The sequence below is a fragment of the Aptenodytes patagonicus genome, chromosome 1, assembly GCF_965638725.1.
Source record: "Aptenodytes patagonicus chromosome 1, bAptPat1.pri.cur, whole genome shotgun sequence".
Taxonomy (NCBI): Eukaryota; Metazoa; Chordata; class Aves; order Sphenisciformes; family Spheniscidae; genus Aptenodytes; species Aptenodytes patagonicus.
This window is the reverse complement of record NC_134949.1, coordinates 211,815,127-211,833,288: the sequence shown is the minus strand read 5'-3', so window position 1 is coordinate 211,833,288 and position 18,162 is coordinate 211,815,127. Positions and strand designations below refer to the sequence as shown.

At 37.2% G+C, this 18,162-nt stretch overlaps 1 protein-coding gene across 4 annotated transcripts in view; it reads left to right on the top strand.

Moving 5' to 3' along the window:
* DYNC2H1 (dynein cytoplasmic 2 heavy chain 1) overlaps nucleotides 1-18,162 on the top strand; it is a 190,083-nt gene that overhangs the window by 21,135 nt on the left and 150,786 nt on the right. For all 4 annotated transcript variants that reach the window (XM_076328219.1, XM_076328218.1, XM_076328216.1 and 1 more), the window contains 17 exons: nucleotides 3,737-3,886; nucleotides 4,649-4,854; nucleotides 5,739-5,894; nucleotides 5,986-6,100; nucleotides 6,502-6,672; nucleotides 6,859-7,241; nucleotides 7,995-8,127; nucleotides 8,218-8,335; nucleotides 8,504-8,616; nucleotides 8,706-8,825; nucleotides 11,030-11,180; nucleotides 12,702-12,904; nucleotides 13,772-13,954; nucleotides 14,166-14,348; nucleotides 14,507-14,730; nucleotides 15,526-15,641; nucleotides 17,672-17,871. In XM_076328219.1, the coding sequence (XP_076184334.1) occupies nucleotides 3,737-3,886; nucleotides 4,649-4,854; nucleotides 5,739-5,894; nucleotides 5,986-6,100; nucleotides 6,502-6,672; nucleotides 6,859-7,241; nucleotides 7,995-8,127; nucleotides 8,218-8,335; nucleotides 8,504-8,616; nucleotides 8,706-8,825; nucleotides 11,030-11,180; nucleotides 12,702-12,904; nucleotides 13,772-13,954; nucleotides 14,166-14,348; nucleotides 14,507-14,730; nucleotides 15,526-15,641; nucleotides 17,672-17,871 (2,925 nt within the window). The remainder of the gene's footprint in view (nucleotides 1-3,736; nucleotides 3,887-4,648; nucleotides 4,855-5,738; nucleotides 5,895-5,985; nucleotides 6,101-6,501; nucleotides 6,673-6,858; nucleotides 7,242-7,994; nucleotides 8,128-8,217; nucleotides 8,336-8,503; nucleotides 8,617-8,705; nucleotides 8,826-11,029; nucleotides 11,181-12,701; nucleotides 12,905-13,771; nucleotides 13,955-14,165; nucleotides 14,349-14,506; nucleotides 14,731-15,525; nucleotides 15,642-17,671; nucleotides 17,872-18,162) is intronic.

The window sequence follows — 18,162 nt, the reverse complement described above, 5'->3', positions numbered from 1 at the left end:
TATCTACTTGAATTTTGTTTGTCACTGGTATCGTCAGTCACTATTTCTTAGAATCATAGAATCATAGAATAGTTTGGGTTGGAAAGGACCTTTAAAGGTCATCTGGTGCAACCCCCCTGCCATGGGCAGGGACATCTTCAACTAGATCAGGTTGCTCAGAGCCCCCTCCAACCTGACCTGGAATGTTTCCAGGGATGGAGCATCCACCACCTCTCTGGGCAACCTGTGCCAGTGTTTCACCACCCTCAGCGTCAAAAATGTCTTCCTTCTATCTAGTCTAAATCTACCTCCCTTTAGTTTAAAGCCATTCCCCCTTGTCCTGTCACAACAGGCCCCGCTAAAAAGTTTGTCACTATTGTTCTTATAAGCCCCCTTTAAGTACTGATAGGCTGCAAGAAGGTCTCCCCAGAGCCTTCACTTCCCTAGGCTGAACAACCCCAACTCTCTCAGTCTTTCTTCATAGGAGAGGTGTTCCATCCCCCTCATCACTTTTGTGGCCTTCTTCAGGACCTGCTCCAACAGGTCTGTGTCTTTCTTATGCTGAGGACTCCAGAGCTGGATGCAGTACTCCAGGTGGGGTCTCACCAGAGCAGAGTAGAGGGGCAGAATCCCCTCCCTCGACCTGCTGGCCACGCTTCTTTTGATGCAGCTCAGGATACGCTTGGCCTTCTGGGCTGCGAGCGCACATTGCTGGCTCATGTCCAGCTTTTCATCCACCAGTACCCCCAAGTCCTCAGCAGGGCTGCTCTCAATCCCTTCATCCCCCAGCCTGTACTGATACTGGGGTTTGCCCTGACCCAGGTGCAGGACCTTGCCCTTGGCCTTGTTGAACCTCATGAGGTTCACATGGGCCAAGGTTCACTTCTGGAGCTTGTCCAGGTCCCTCTGGATGGCATCCTGTCCCTCTGGCGTGTCAACTGCATCACTCAGTGTGGTGGTGGTGTTGTCTGCAAACTTGCAGAGGATGCACTTGATCCCACTGTCTATGTTGTTGATGAAGATATTAAACAGAACTTCTAAGTTCATTCTGCAGTTCTTTACAGGTAAACTGTTTTAATGTCTGGAATAACATAGTATCATCAGTAAACTTTATCATCTCACAGATTAGTCTCCTTTTCCAAGTCTTTTATAAACAACTTGAGCAGTCCAGCACAGGTACCTACAGAACTCCATGGGTGACCTTCTATTGCAGGAACTAGCCATTTACTCCTGTCTCTGTTTTCTTTTACCCAATTAATTATCTCTGCAAGGACCTTTGTTCTTATGTCAATGTTTCCAGGTTCCCTTAAATGCCTTTGGTGAGGGGTTGTGCTAAAAGCTTTTTGGGAACCTAACTGCAATATATCATTTTAATTTCCTTCATCCATACCCTTACTGATGCTTTTAAAGAACTCTGGTTCTACAAAATTGTGGAATTCTACAGAAGCCATATTAACTCTTCCCAAATGAACAATATTTATCCACAGTGGGATTCAGTTCTAAATGAATGCATCTGAGTTTAGGTGTGTGTGTGCAGGTGTCTGCAGTGTGTGCGCTGTTCATATACTCAGTGGAAGTCCGGTTCAGTTGCCTACACGTATAGTTCCAGAGTTATTGAGATACATATCCAACATCCACACAAGACTGGGCAGGTCGAGGGAGGTGATTCTGCCCCTCTACTCTTCTCTGGTGAGACCCCACCTGGAGTACTGCGTCCAGCTCTGGAGCCCTCAGCATAAGAAAGACACAGACCTGTTGGAGTGGGTCCAGAAGAGGGCCACGAAAATGATCAGGGGGTTGGAACACCTCTCCTATGAAGAAAGGCTGAGAGAGCTGGGGTTGTTCAGCCTGGAGAAGAGAAGGCTTCGGGGAGACCTTCTTGCAGCCTATCAGTACTTAAAGGGGGCTTATAAGAATAGTGACAAACTTTTTAGCAGGGCCTGTTGTGACAGGACAAGGGGGAATGGCTTTAAACTAAAGGGGGGTAGATTTAGACTAGATAGAAGGAAGACATTTTTGACACTGAGGGTGGTGAAATACTGGCACAGGTTGCCCAGAGAGGTGGTGGATGCCCCATCCCTGGCAACATTCCAGGTCAGGTTGGAGGGGGCTCTGAGCAACTTGATCTAGTTGAAGATGTCACTGCTCATTGCAGGGGGGTTGGACTAGATGACCTTTAAAGGTCCCTTCAAACCCAAAATGTTCTACGATTCTATTATAATGCAGATGGGATAGAGTAGGGGATCTCAAGTAATGCTGGACACTGTCATTAAATGAATCAAGACCTTGGTTTCAATGATCTTTGACGATAATGGAGTTTTAGATGCCTACTTAACAAGCCCATGTAGAGACATCTAATTTTAGCTTAATCTTTATCTTGGATACAGTTTGACTGTTTGGCTGCTAACTCAGTAAGAACTGCCTTAGGTTGGGTATAAGTGTTTACATTTTGTAGCAACTCTGTGGAAGAATCGTTGGATGTTGAAGAGAATTAATTCTCTATAATTTACAAGACAGTATTGCTCCTTAGCATTAATGCCTGTTGTTATCTCTTATTTTTTAAAGGAAAACAAACATAACAGGACATTCTGGTAAATGTGTAAAACTGTGTGTGTTTATTTCAGTTTCTTCTGACTTTTATACTTTAAAAGAGTTGTTTGGTTTTTTTTAATTTGGTTGGCTCTTAATATGTGGGCGAATCTTGGGTGTTTTTTTTTCTATTATCAGATGAAAAAAATTTGTGCTCTTTTATATGAATATAATTTATGTATATTTGAAGTATCTTTGTTCCTGCTTTTTGTTATTCCACATTGTTGTGGTTTAACCCTGGTAGGCACCTAAGCACCATACAGCCACTCACTCACTTCCTAACTCACTTGCACAGCCTCCCCCACCCCTGCTGGGACAGGAGAAGAGGAAAGCAAGAGTAAAAGCAAGAAACCTCATGGTTTGAGATCAAAATATTTCAATAAGTGAAGGAAGAGTGGAAGAAAAAAGGGAAAGGAAGGGAAGACAAAGAAAAAGAAAAGAAAAAGAAAAGAAGCGGGCAATCGCTCACCACCTCCCATGGATAGACCAATGCCCAGCCAGTTCCCGAGCAAAAGATGTCAATCTGACCTACCTAAACCCCACTCCACCCTGTTTTATTGCTGAGCATGACATTATATGGCATGGAATATCTCTGCCTGGCTGTGTCCCCTCCCAACCATTTGTGCACCCCCAATCTATTCACTAGGGGGTGGGGGGGGAGGGGAGTAGAATGAGAAACAGAGAAGGCCGTGATGGAGTGCAAACACTTTTCAGCAATAGGTGAAACATTAGTGTGTTACCAGCATCGTTTTGGTCACAAATCTAAAACATAGCACCATATGAGCCTCTATGAAGAAAATGAATTCCATCCCAGCCAGACCCAGCACACGTATATACATATTTACTGAATTCTGTTGCTCTGCTGCTGTTCTTGAATCTGGTTGAGTGGATCTCTGCACTATACAGAGGCATTTATCTGTTTCATGGTAAGCATTCACTTCTGTGTATCTCACATCAGGATCAAGATTTAGAATTTCTCTAAATACCTCAGATACTGTTTTTTCCGATGTTCTAATGTTATTCTATAAACAGTACTAAAAAACTGCTATGTATAGACATATAATCTGTACATACACAATTTATGATTCTTATATATTTGCTTCTAGTTTGGAGAAAAAGCATTTGCTGAATTTTTACATGCACACATTTTTTATCTGTTTGAATTTAGATTTTTCTCCTGTTTCAAGAGGCTGAAGATAAAAACAAGCTTTTGCGAACTGTGGCTGGTGCAGGTTTGGACACTATCAGTAACCTAAGAGCTATATGGGATAAATTTGAATTAATGATGGAAAGCCACCAGCTCATGATTACAGAACAGGTAACAATGAAAGATTAATATTTTACCTAAAAATCTTGAAATTATTTTGAGTAAGTCTGGAGAAATATTTTTTCTTAGATTAAATCCATAAATGTTCTCAGTTTAGTGTTAACACCAGCATTACTGAATTGAGGGAGAACGTTTAAAGGAAGAATACTCAAACGGTTTAAACAGTAACTAGGTGAAACTTCTGTTGAACTGATGCTAAAATGAATGCTACATTGTTGTACTTCTGTCTCAAAGAACTTTCTGGAGATGGATATGGCTTAATGAATGCAATGGTTAATGGAGGAAAACAGGGTGATGATTAAAAGGTAGCATTTTTATTACTTTTTCATGTTTTTAGTACCGATGCTTGTTTTTTTTTTTCCACACAACTTTGCTAAACTATGCGCAGTCCTGTAATTTCAGTCCATAGGCAAATTGTTTGAACTCATTTGAAGTACTACTGAAGATACTACTGAAGATATCAATATACCATACAAATATAGCAATATGCTGTAAGATGCAGGCTAAATAGGTTGCATAGGCCAAATAAATAGGTCTCAAATACCAGCATAAGAAAATTAGTGCTCCCTTTTTTAAAAAAAACAGAAGAATAAAGATGAACTATTTCTTAAGGTATTATACAAGAAGTTTTTTTATTTTGATCAAGTTGTAGTTATCAAATTTTGATCACGTTTTCAAGTTGATACCTTGGTTTCGATCATAGTTATAGTTACGAACCATTGAAGGAATTTCATTTTAACTCTTGCTTTACAGATTGAAATGATGAAAGGAAATGTGATTTCACGTATTAATATATATCTTCAAGACCTGGAAAAGTTTAAAGCTCGTTGGGATCAGCTAAAGCCAAGTGATGATGTCATTGAAACAGGTGATCAGGATGTGCTTGAGAAAAGTGCTCAGATCATAAAGGAAAAAAAGAAAGAATTTGATGAACTTGAAACAGTGAAAGAAAAACTCATGTATGTTTATTTCCCTGTATACATTACTCATTAACGTATGGATCTTTTGCAGCAATAGAATCTCAGAAAATGTTAACTAAATTTTATCACAACAAATAATATAAGGAACTTGTTTTATTTATATTACATATTTTTCATTAGTTTTTCAGGGTCCTTTTTGTTCATTTTACATAACAAGAATTTCTCGAGCTGAGTTTTTCTTGAGTTTTTTGGAATGAAAAATTCAAGAAGTCTCTTAGGCTTTCAAGTAAGGGAGTCTGTACACTAAAGGCTTGATTCTGACTTCTGAAGTTCTTACTAAGAGAAGGTTTGGAGTATTGATCCAAGAGGGAGAGTTATTGCTTCAATCCTTTTGTAACTTAAGTGGGCATGAGCTAAGCTCTCGCATTTCTTAAGTGTCCTATCTGATAGACTGTTGTGCAAAAGGAAAGGATTTTTCCACTGGGTGCCTACTTTCATTAAGCTCATTATTGCAAATCTTGAGTGGACAGTTTTCTATTTAAATTCTTAGCTTGGCCCTTAAATATGATAGTAAATAAAATTAGCATGTTCTTTCTGCCTAACAGGAAGAAACAATCAATTTTTTTTCCCCAAGCTTTATTTTTGGGGGCTTTTCTCATAAATGAGAAAGAAATGAAAGTTTATGGAAAATAATTGTGAATATGGGAGAAGCTCACTGTGTAGGACAGTTATCCCTGGTATTCCTTTATTATTTCTATTTGAGAAGGAGACTATAAGGAAATTGCAGTTGGCAGCAATGTTCTTCAATGAAGCGAATAGCTTTTCCTAAAAGATGTGTAATTATTTCCATATGATACCATCTCTTAAACCATAAATGTATAATGGAATAATGTAATGTATGATACAATGATCTTTTTATTCAGTGAAGAATGCCATCATTTTAAATTGGAAGAGCCTGACTTCTCATTGTCAAAAGTTGTATGTCAAGATATTAAGAGTTGTGCAGGAGTCTGGGCATCGTATGAAGAGTTTTATCAAGGTTTTGAGGAAAAAGCCAAAGAAGACTGGATTACTTTTAGGTATGATTTTGCTACTTTATTTTTCATAGACATACATGTATGGTTATAGTACTGTCTTGTTATGACCTTTTTATATTTGATTTTCACACAGGAGTAAAACATACCTATTTGAAGAATTTTTGTTTAACTGGCATGACAAAATGAGAAAGATGGAAGAACATACTGTAATGACAGTAAAATTGCAAAAAGAAGTGGACAAATATAAAGTAAGATGCTAATTACAGAAAGGGGTATAAAACAAAACATGTTTTGGTATTACTGGGTAATATACTTCATTCTGTAGCTCATTTTTCAGTTCTTATAATAAACTCAGTTACAATTTAACAAAATATTTTGTGATACTGTTTCGAACATTTCACTTACTTTTGAGAACTTTTTAGTTCCTTACAGTGAACAGGAAGGTCACTACAGTTTGCATAGACACACATTTAGCAATGAGTTTTCCTCAGTGTTATACACCTAAAAACTAAATCCAGGAATTGAAAAAAATGTACTTCAGTTTAAGAATGTAAAGTTTTGTTTTGTTTGAATAGCATGTCACTCTGTAATCAAACGGATACAATTTTCATGAAGACTAGATGGATTCACATGTGTGTTTTTCCTGTAGATGATAATTCCACTCCTAAAATATATAAGAGGAGAACATCTTTCTGCAGACCATTGGCTGGATCTCTTTCGTCTTCTGGGTCTTCCCCGAGGCACTACACTTGAGGGTTTGTTATTTGGAGATCTGCTAAAAGTGGCAGATGCCATTATAGAAAAAGCAACGGAACTTAAGGTACGAATAATTTCAAATAAAGGTACTATATTTTATGTTATGGTTTATTTTATGTAGTATATCTTGTTCTATATGCGTATTTGTATTTTTATTACTATAGAAATAGAATTTACGTTATATTTTTGAATCGAAAGTTTATTGCAAACTCTGTGCTTTCAAATGAAATCTATTTATGCTTTTAAATAGGATTTGAATTGTCGGGCCCAAGGTGAAGTCACAATCAGAGAAGCATTACGTGAGCTTGAACTCTGGGGAGTTGGAGCTGTCTTTACATTAACAGATTATGAAGATAGCCAAGGCAAGACTATCAGGCTTATTAAAGACTGGAAGGACATAGTCAACCAAGTTGGAGATCATCGCTGTCTTCTACAGTCCCTCAAGGACTCTCCATATTACAAAGGTTTTGAAGATAAAGTCTCCATCTGGGAAAAAAAGCTGGCTGAGCTGGATGAGTATCTGCAGAATTTAAACCAAATTCAAAGGAAATGGGTCTATTTGGAACCGATATTTGGTCGTGGTGCTCTGCCTAAAGAACAGGCTCGTTTTAACAGAGTTGATGAAGACTTTAGGTTAGTGTTATGGAATGTGACTTATTTTTTGTAGTATCTTTGACACGTGTAGGCTAGAACATTCTTCATGGTGAAAATGTATTGAACAACTGGAATACGTATGGAGATGAAGGTCAGCAGCAAGAATTCAGTAGATATAGATGTGTGGCAGTGACATAGATCTGAATAAAGGTGGTAACGTAGGTTTCATTTAATGGGGTACATATGAAGAAGGGAATCACATGAAACGTCAAAGATCACGAACAAGGCAGGCAACCACAAGATCAATCTTGTCAACAGAAGCAGAGGTGATGTAATTGTTTTTTCAAGAATCATTTCTTGTTGAAGACAAGCACTTTGTTCACTAAGCAAGTATACAGATGGACTTTTGGGAGAAACAGACGGTTTATTTGTTCTAAACAAGTCAAGAAGATAAAAAGGAAGGAGATTGTAGAAATGTAGATATGTACCATTATCTGTCTTCATTTGAGTTAAAATGACTTCTTAGAACGAAATAGAAGTCAAGAATTGAATTTTCGTGGTTTTGGGTAAAGAAATTTTAGCAAGAAACAGTTGTTATTAAATTACATTGGAGAGACATTGATGTAAATTCTGAAATGTTTCATCATTAATACTGAAAACTGGAAGTTACATATCAGATATTTATATGACTTCCCTGTGCTTTGATTTTTATTTACATAACTACATGTATAGCATATTCAGTTTAAAACTATAATGGTGGTTTTATGAATTATTCCATTTTTTTCTGTCAAGATCCATTATGTCAGATATCAAGAGTGACAATAGGATAACATCACTGAATGTCCGGACAGGAATAAGAAATACCTTGATTACCATACTTGACCAGCTTCAGAGGTGTCAGAGATCTTTGAATGAGTTTTTGGAGGTACAGCTGATGTTAATATAGTTTTCTATAAAGAAAGTCAATAAGTTCGAATTTAAATTAACAAAACTGATTTATTTTGGTTTTATATAGGAAAAGCGCTCAGCATTTCCAAGATTCTATTTCATTGGAGATGATGACTTACTAGAAATTTTAGGACAGTCCACGAATCCTCTGGTTATCCAGTCTCATCTTAAGAAGCTTTTTGCTGGTAATGCATTAATCTTCATTTGTGAAATGTACTTATTTAGAAATAAGGTTCTTCAAAGCTAAATAATCTGTTGCAGACTTTTTTTTCTCTCTTTCCTCTACTAGACACTAAGGAATTAATGTTTGACTTTAACAATATATGATGTCATTGCTGTTTTCTGATTACTAGGCATTAATAGTGTGAGCTTTGATGAAGAATTTAAATACATAGTTGCCATGAAGTCTGTAGAAGGAGAAACTGTGCCACTTAGAAATAAAGTTCTTCTGTCAAATGATGTGGAGGTAAGAAAATCACATCCAAGTATAGTTCAAGCATCTTTGAGAAATTATTTTGTAATGTAACTTTTGAGGTTTTTTCATCTCTTTGTCAGGTGTGGCTAAACAGTTTGGCTTTGGAGATGAAGGAGACCCTGAAAAAAATGTTAATTGACTGTGTTGATGCTGGAAAAAAATCACAAGGTTCAATTGATCCATCGCTCTTTCCTTCGCAGGTAGTACTTGATCCAGTAATGCGACTGTGTAGTCTTAGATTTACCAAATAAGTTATTTTTTGAAGTCTCGTAAAGAAGTATACATATGGATTTGGAAGAAATTAACCTCAAACAAATCCATTTTATTCATTATAGTATAGAGAAACTCTTGAAAATATGTGTTCTTATAATTCTTTTGTAAACAGTTGAAATACTCAAGTCTTTCACATGGCACCTGATCTAACATCTGTCTATTTATTAAATTTGATGTAAATCTTGATCTTGGTTGGTACTGAATGTTATATTCAGGGCTGCTAAGACTTAGTAACATAAAAAAGCCCTTTTTCAATCTGATTAAAATATAGTTTCTAAAGCTTAGCTGTATAAGCAGAAATAGTCATGAACATTAAATACTTCTATGCAATTTTGACCAGTAGCACAGAGAATCACACAGAATCACAGAATAGTTGTGGTGGAAAGGGACCTCTAGAGATCTGGTCCACCCCGCCTGCTCCAGCACGGCCACCTACAGCCAGTTCGCCCAGGACCATGTCCAGACAGCTTTTGAATGTCTCCAGGAATGGAGACTTCACCACCTCTCTGGGCAACCTGTTCCAGTGCTCAGTCACTCTCACAGTAAAAAAGTGTTCCTAATGTTCAGACAGAACCTCCTGTGTTTCAGTTTGTGCCCACTGGCTCTTGTCCAGCCACTGGGCACCTCTGAAAAGAGCCTGGCTCCGTCTTCTTTGCACGCTCCCTTCAGGTATTTATATTCATTGATAAGATCCCCCCCTGAGCCTTCTCTTCTCCACGCTGAACAGCCCCAGCTCTCTCAGGCTTTCTTCATACGAGAGATGCTTCAGTCCCTTAATCATCTTTGTGGCCTTTCACTGGACTGTGTCCGGTAAAACACCTGTCCTTATTGGCTCCTCTATCACTTGGAAGAGGAAGTTGTCATCGACGAACTCCATGAACCTCCTGGATTGCTTATGTCCTGCTGTGTTGCCCCTCCAGCAGGTATTGGGGTGGTGGAAGTCCCCTATGAGGACCAGGGCCTGTGAATGTGAGGCTGCTCCTATCTGTAGAGGGCCTGATCCACTTGTTCTTCCTAGTCAGGTGGCCTGTAGCAGACACCCACTATAACATCGTCTTGACCTGTCCTCTCTTTAATCTTAACCCATAAGCTCTCAGCTGGCTCCTTATCCATCTCCAGGCAGAGCTCCGTGCACTCCAGCTGCTCTGTCACATAAAAGGCAGCTCCCCCTCCTCGTCTTCCCTTCCTGTCCTTCCTAATGAGCCTGTATCCTTCCATTGCAACACTCCAGCCATGAGAGCCGCCCCACCACATCTCCATGATCCCAGCAAGATCATAGCCCTGCAACTGCACACAGATTTGTAATTCATTATGTTTATTCCCCATACTGCATGCATTAGTGTACAGGCACTTTAGAGAGGCACCCCAGCATGTTGAGTTTCTGGAGAGGTTTTGGGGGATGATTTCTCCATAATGGTGCCTTGTAGGCACTTCCTTGCTGACATGCAAGTGCTGGACGTGACCCTGCTTAAGCCCCATTTTGTTGATTTTTGTGATCTCTTCCTGTCACATCACCCTATGCCCTTTGCTCAGTGATCCTGTCTCTCGCTCCTTCAAAGGCTTGCTGGTTACTCTCTTCCTCCCCCGGAATGTAGTTAATGTTACAAATCTTCAGATTGGCATAATTGATGGAATTTTTTGTTACAGATCTTTCCAGTTCCAAGTTTGACTGAACCTTCATAGCTCAGACAGGGCTTTTCCAGTGAACTTAAAGTAATTAGAACATAAGTGGAGTATTTGAAATCAGAATGCAAAACACTGTGTTAGCAGATCAGTGACACAAAAAGGCAGAGGTGTTCCTGAGCCTGTTAAGTATGGGCTCAGCGTGCCTACAATGTGGTAGTTTCCATCTGACACATCATTTAATGGGAAAAGATCTAAAAATTTTGATACCACATGCTGTAGAACAGCTAAGGGACTTGCTGTATTAGATTACATTGCAAGTTTTCGCGACATTTTATTGGATGCATTTGTTCTTAAGAGCATAGCAAATGTGTGGCGTTGTTTAAAAATGATACAGTAAAATACTTTAAATATCAGACATAATAAGCAATTATAAATGAATTGAAAAACTTTTTTTCTTTATGTCTCCTGTATTTATAAAATGTAATCTGAACTTTCTCTTCCAAAGATTCTTTCCTTGGCAGAACAAATTCAGTTCACTGAAGATGTTGAAAGTGCTATCAAAGACCATAATCTGCAACAATTAGAATTAGAACTTACGGCTAAACTGGAACATTATACTAGCATTGATACTAGTATAGAAGATACTGGGAGTACAGGTATAAAAATGATCATTAATATATAATTCTTTATAATGACTATGTAGTTGTACAGTATTTAACATTCTGTTTATTTAAACAGGAAATTATGTAAAGCTGTCTTGATTTGAGTTCATAAAGTTAGCCACCTATTACCACCAAGATTAGTGTATTTAATATTTCAGGGTGAACAGTGGATTTTTATTTAGATTAAAAATGATCTTGCAGCATTTATATATTTGCAAACCTCTTTAATGAATTTTTTAATAACTTTTTATAATTTTTGTTTTATATATTTACTGATAATTTGTCCTCACCTACTGAACTGTACTCTAGTGTTATATTTCATTGGAACTGGCCAAACAGCAGTTGAGGTACATTATGTCATGCCAATATGTTCTGTGTAACTGTGTAGGTGATTCTCTTTTTCTATCTTAGATGTATACATCTGCATCTGAACTAATAATTCTTGAGTACCTCTGTAGCAAAACCACTAAACTAGTTATTCTCAAGACATGATTGTTCTGAATCTTATATAGTCCAAATGGATTAGAATAATTATGCCTTTGAGTGTTTATTCCTCTCTTTTGACCGGGGGGGCTTTGAATGACTACCTCAGATGTAAAATTCTAGAGTGTAGGTTAGGTGAGATGGCTCTTACCATATACGTATAAAAAGACTCAATTTGACATGTAATTGACAATCTTCTACCACATTTGTGTAGCTGCTTACTGTATTAAATTCTAGTTTAGAATTTATGAACTGTTAACATCTGATATATTAATTAGGAATAGGATTCATATCACCTACCTTCAGCAGTCTGTAAGTGTGGTTTTTTATCTAAGCTCCCTTTCTGTGCTCTTTCTATAGCCATTGGAGAAATGTCATCAGTTATAGAAGAGTGTTCATTCCATCTATTGTATAATACATTTACAGTAACCTTTTAGTTTGGATAATAGGTGTGATTTTGAAGTGAGTTGCCTGATTATCCCCACTTACTTTCGTTTAATTCCCATCATGGAATGGTATAGGAGCACACAAACTGGATTTCTTTCAAATGAAACTAAATTAAAAAATATGTTCTCAGAGTACACTTAATGCACCCAATCTGCTAATGAACATTTATTCCACATCACCCTAATTAGTCCGAGTAGAATCTCCAGAGTGTGTGTAGTATGGTTTTCAGATCCTCAGCAGATCAATTAACAGATTGTGCCACGCTGATTACTAGAGTGGACATAGCTGTAGACACTCCTGGAATAAATTGCTTTCCAAAAAATGCCTCTGTCTCTTATTGAGTGTAGAGGCAAACAAAATCAATTCTAAATGACTGAAGTTACATGATGATTCACATTCTCTGTCAGGATCTCATTTTATGCTGCTTGCTTTAGATAATAAATAATATTTCTATATATAATTGAAATGAGATCTGAATAAAATCTGCTGATAATAGAAAGCAGCACAATGAACTGAGAATGGGTAACGTGTATATTCCCTACTACACTGTTGTGATTTTTTTTTTTTTTTGGTGGTTATTTGCAGAATCAGGAATCCTTGAGCTCAAGCTTAAAGCTCTGATTCTTGATATCATTCATAACATTGATGTGGTGAAGCAGCTGAATCAAGCTCAGGTTCACAACGTTGAAGACTGGGTTTGGAAGAAGCAGCTGAGATTTTATATGAAAGACCAAAAATGTTATGTTCAGATGGTAGATGCTGAACTCCAATATACTTACGAATATCAGGTGTGGTATTTTTAATTTTTACCTGGTGGCTTTTATATATGTGTCAAACACTTTCTCATTTCACACATGCTGCTGGTTGCCTCCCAACTGTTGCCATTTTTTTTCAACTTTGTTGTGTCCTTAGCATGCTCTTTCATAGAAAATACTAAAAGATAGGGTAATCATTTTCATTCGTGATATTGATGAGGTAAATGTAAGTTGTATGGAAAGCAGCTACAGTATCATATAAATATTTTCTAATATGCTTGCTACTTTTATATATCAGAGTGCAGTTTCATCTGTGTTGACCCCTTTTCTGTAATTCTAAAAAAAATTTTCACAATGCTTTTACATTTGATATAAAATCAGGAAAACTTCATAGCTGTAAACAAATTCATACACTTAATGAGACAGTAATCTTGACCATTGTGTTATGTTTTCAAATTAATGACTTATGAATGAAAGTAATGAAATTACATCGTCAGTAATACGGGGAGACTTTATTGCTATCAGTACTTAAAGGGGGCTTATAAAAAAGATGGCGGCAAACATTTTAGCAGGGCCTGTTGCGACAGGACAAGGGGGAACGGCTTTAAACTAAAGGGGGGTAGATTTAGACTAGATAGAAGGAAGACATTTTTGACGCTGAGGGTGGTGAAATACTGGCACAGGTTGCCCAGAGAGGTGGTGGATGCCCCATCCCTGGAAACATTCCAGGTCAGGTTGGAGGGGGCTCTGAGCAACCTGATCTAGTTGAAGATGTCCCTTCCCATGGCAGGGGGGTAGGACTAGGTGACCTTTAGAGGTCCCTTCCAACCCAAACTATTCTATGATTCTATGATTCCAATTTCTGTCTACCAATCAATATAATTTGTTTTGTTTCTGCAGGGTAATTCCCCTAAACTTGTTTACACACCTTTGACAGATAAGTGTTACCTAACTCTTACTCAGGCTATGAAGATGGGCCTTGGAGGAAATCCCTATGGTCCAGCTGGAACTGGAAAGACAGAATCAGTGAAGGCCTTGGGTGGACTTCTTGGAAGACAAGTATTAGTCTTTAATTGTGATGAGGTGAATATAGTTCTGTACAATTTAGGAAATGGATATCTATGCCCATACTTCATAACGCAATATTATATTCTAGAAATACTTTTGATAATCTGTCAGTTTCCATTAGAAATTTGTGGGTATTTCCAATGACATATTTTTTAGTAGATGGGAAGACAGTCTTTCATTACTTTCTTGTTATTTGAATTTTGATAGTATTCTTTTTAATTTTAAGGGTATTGATGTGAAGTCGATGGGGCGCATATTTGTGGGCTTAGTGAAGTGTGGTGCCTGGGGCTGTTTTGATGAATTCAATAGACTTGAGGAAGCTGTATTGTCTGCAGTATCCATGCAGATTCAGACAATTCAACATGCATTGAAGAAACATAGTCCTGTATGTGAGATGCTTGGCAAAAAGGTACAGCAAAACTTTCTTTCTTTCTGCTTATAAAAATAGTCTATAAACAATTGGGTCAAACTTAAAAACTGACTACTGTAACTAAACATAGTCCACCCAATATTTCTCAATACTGTTTTATATGACAATATGTTATTACAATGCACTTCTAATGCTAGGTTGAAATGGATCATAATTCTGGAATTTTTATCACTCTGAATCCTGCTGGAAAAGGTTATGGAGGAAGACAAAAACTGCCTGATAACCTCAAACAACTTTTTAGGCCAGTTGCTATGACTCATCCAGACAACGAACTCATTGCAGAAGTGATTTTGTATTCAGAAGGCTTTAAGGATGCTAAAATACTCGGTAGAAAATTAGTGGCTATTTTTAATCTAGCAAGGTAAGGTGTGGGGTTTTTTTCCTTAGTCATGTAACCTTTGTAATTCTCTTCCCTCCTGCTTTTATTTTAGCGTTGATCCTTGTTATCTCACTGCCGTCTTGTTTCTTCTCCATCTAGTTATGCCAAAGCATGACTTTAGGGATACAATCTACACATGCTTTCTGTTAATTTTCTGTAATATTTTATGACTTGGATATTGCAGAAAGCTATGTATCAGAAACAAAACTAGACATAAAACCACAGGTTTGGAGTCATCTAAAGTTTTACTTTCAATACAGCTCTTAAATCTGAATGGTATACCATGCATCTCTGTAGATACTAATTTAACTTATAAAATAAGAACATTGCAATATATTGGGAGGTTCACGTATGAAAATAACTGGAATGCAGTTATAATCTGAAGGTGGCGAAGTACTGCTCCTCTATTACACACACTAAATATGAATGTGAGGATATGAATGCTCACAAGCATTGTGTTGAATTTAGACTCTTGAAGTTGTTGAAATGCAAGTGAATATTTGGTTATAAGTATGCATATTAGAGAGAACAAATTTCAGAGGTTTTAATTAATGCTGTTAGGGACAATAATAAATACATTAGCTGTGGAATATACTCCCTCTGAAAATTCTAGTGTGTCATTGCTTATATCTCTGAAATGCATTACAGACAGTGTTACAAATACTCACCAGTTTCTCTTTTGCCCAAAACCATATTATGAGCATATTCATTTGCCAAACAAAAATTTCAGGCGCTATCACCTAAATTTTATTAAAATATTGCTGTTTTTAAATTTAGGGAGCTTCTGACACCACAGCAGCACTATGATTGGGGTTTACGAGCATTGAAGACTGTTTTGAGAGGCTGTGGCAGTCGTCTTCATCAGCTGAAGAAAAGTGAAGCAAAGCAAGAAAGTAAGGTTGACCATGCCAAACTTTTGATTATTCAGGATGTTGTACAGCTATCATTCACTACAGCTTTCTTGTTCACTGGAGTTTTGAGAAGCCATGGCTTGGATCTGGAGGCAATCTAGAAAAGAAAAAAATATCTGTGAAAGTCCTCCTTCATTAGGACATCACAAAAGACTCTTGTCATATTCTAGATTGAGCTTTTATATGATAAGAATATAGATATAGGACCTTATTCTGGGATGATTTTGAGTGATTCTCAAAGACTTTTGTTTTCACTTGGTTTAGGTCAGGAAAGTTGATCCTCTGATGCTGTCATTATTCATCAGTCATTGGACCATTTTTATTCTCTTTGAGGATTGCTAAAATTGTCATATGGCATTAGATTCAGATTGGTAGACAGAGACAAATACAAGGACAGGTAGAAATGATAGAAATGTATTGACTAGACTGGGTCACTGTATTATTTTTTTAAGCTTTTTTAAATGATTGTTTGTTGTTGTTTAGATATTAAATGAGTAGGAATTAAGAGTGTGGGATGGATAAGCATTTCACATCTTTAGGACACAACTACTGCTTCTTGTTTGCTTAAACAGCATATGTCTGTCCAGACTATACTGAAAGTTTTTAGAGACAGCCTTGGTTTACAAATCTTGGCATAACAAATGGTCTGACAACTTTAAAGAATTTGTAATTGACTTTAGTTTGGATCTGCCAAAGAAGGATTACCAGCAATGTGTTTTAGGGCACATTCCTATCACTGTTCCTTGCTATGACACTTTAGCTTCATGTTTAAATATGTGAAATTTGTTTGGTCTGGTTTAAATTACAATTTTCAATAACCCTGTGAAAGGCAAGATGGATGGATTTAGCTTATGATTTGGATGCAGAAATTTTTCTTTGTGGTTTTTTTTTTGTTTGTTTTTTATCTCTTAGCTTGAGAAGCTTAAGATATTGCTAACAAATGCGTTTTCCTGTTTCTTTATGTTTGCTTGTATTGTTGAGTCAAAATCCTTTGGCATGTCAAAATGTTGGCCATGTTCTTAAATGTTGCTTAAATTTTGTATTACGTCCTTTAGTAAAGCAGTTCAACCTTTCTAAATCAAGTTCCTTAATGCCAACATTTTCCCTCTTAACCATTTATTGTGCTATAGAAAATTTGCCTGTAGAAGCATTTGCATTTAAGGCATTGTTCAGGATGAAAAACTGTGAACTTTTTGCAAATTCTAGAAGGGTATGCTAATCGTTAACCTCTGGAACATTTGGGAAAAAGCCACAGGAAAAAGGGAAGTTAGGGAACGGACACTTTCTGTCCCTTGTGTTGAATTTGGGCTATAGTGCATTCTGGTTTGGGGCAATCACGCATTCAGAAGGAGGGCAGAAACACAGGATGATTTTCACTTGTGTTTCCTAGTCCTGCCCTCTGCAAATGTACATGTTTTACATGAGAAAGCAATTTGATTAAAAAAGCAAAAAACCAGAGATCAGAGCCCTGTGCCTTTCCCATCATGAGTATTTTTCAGGCAGAGTAAAGCTTTCTTGTGGCTGTTTTTGTTCTGGTCCCAAAACACATTTCCATGGTACTTCAGATTGAAGAGGAGTTGTGGAGAGTGTTCATTTCTGGAATATCATAGTTAATTAGGACGCACTTGAGAGGTGTGACTTCAAACTGCCTCTGGCAGAGTAAGGTCTAGAATCCAGGTCCTTAATTTCTTTCATGAGGGCTTTAACGAGTAAGCTATCATGCACTGCCAATCTTAGTTCCACTTTAATCATAAGGCTATTATGTACTATCTGGGCAGCATCATAACCATCTCATACCTGTATAGAATGCATTTGTAAGCATATATGATACTTATAGTAAGGCACTCATCTAACTTCCAAGTACAGTGGTAGATGAACTGGAATGTGGTCTGCACTGTGATTCCACCTTCAACGTCTTAGCAGTATGGGCTCAAGTGCTGATATAGCACTTGAGGAAAGAAAAAACCAACAAAGAGCTTAAACTGATTTGACTTCTTTGCTTTTATTTCCAGTTAATGAAAGTCACATGGTGGTTCAAGCTCTGCGGCTTAATACCATGTCAAAGCTTACATTTGCAGACTGTGCACGATTTGATGCGCTGGTTAAAGATGTATTTCCTGGTATTGACTTTAAAGATGTGGAGTATGCTGAGTTAACTACAGCTTTACAAAAAGTCTTTGAAGAAGCAAACTTGGAAATTATAAGCACCCAGGTAAACATCAACTACAGCAACAAAACAATATGAGTTATTCCTAATTAGAACTTATTAATATTACATTCATTTGACACATTTTTATTTACTTTTGAAAGAAATCTTGTATTAAAAAGTGAGAATTAACTAATAGTTAGATTCTAATTACATGTATATAAAAAATAGATGTCTGTGTTTGAAGCATGGTAGATCAGTTGTAATTGAAAGAAAAATAGTGCAAGGAAAATTAAGATGTGAACATGTGACACAGTTTTGTTCAAGCCACGTACAAACTCCAGTGAACATTCTGGA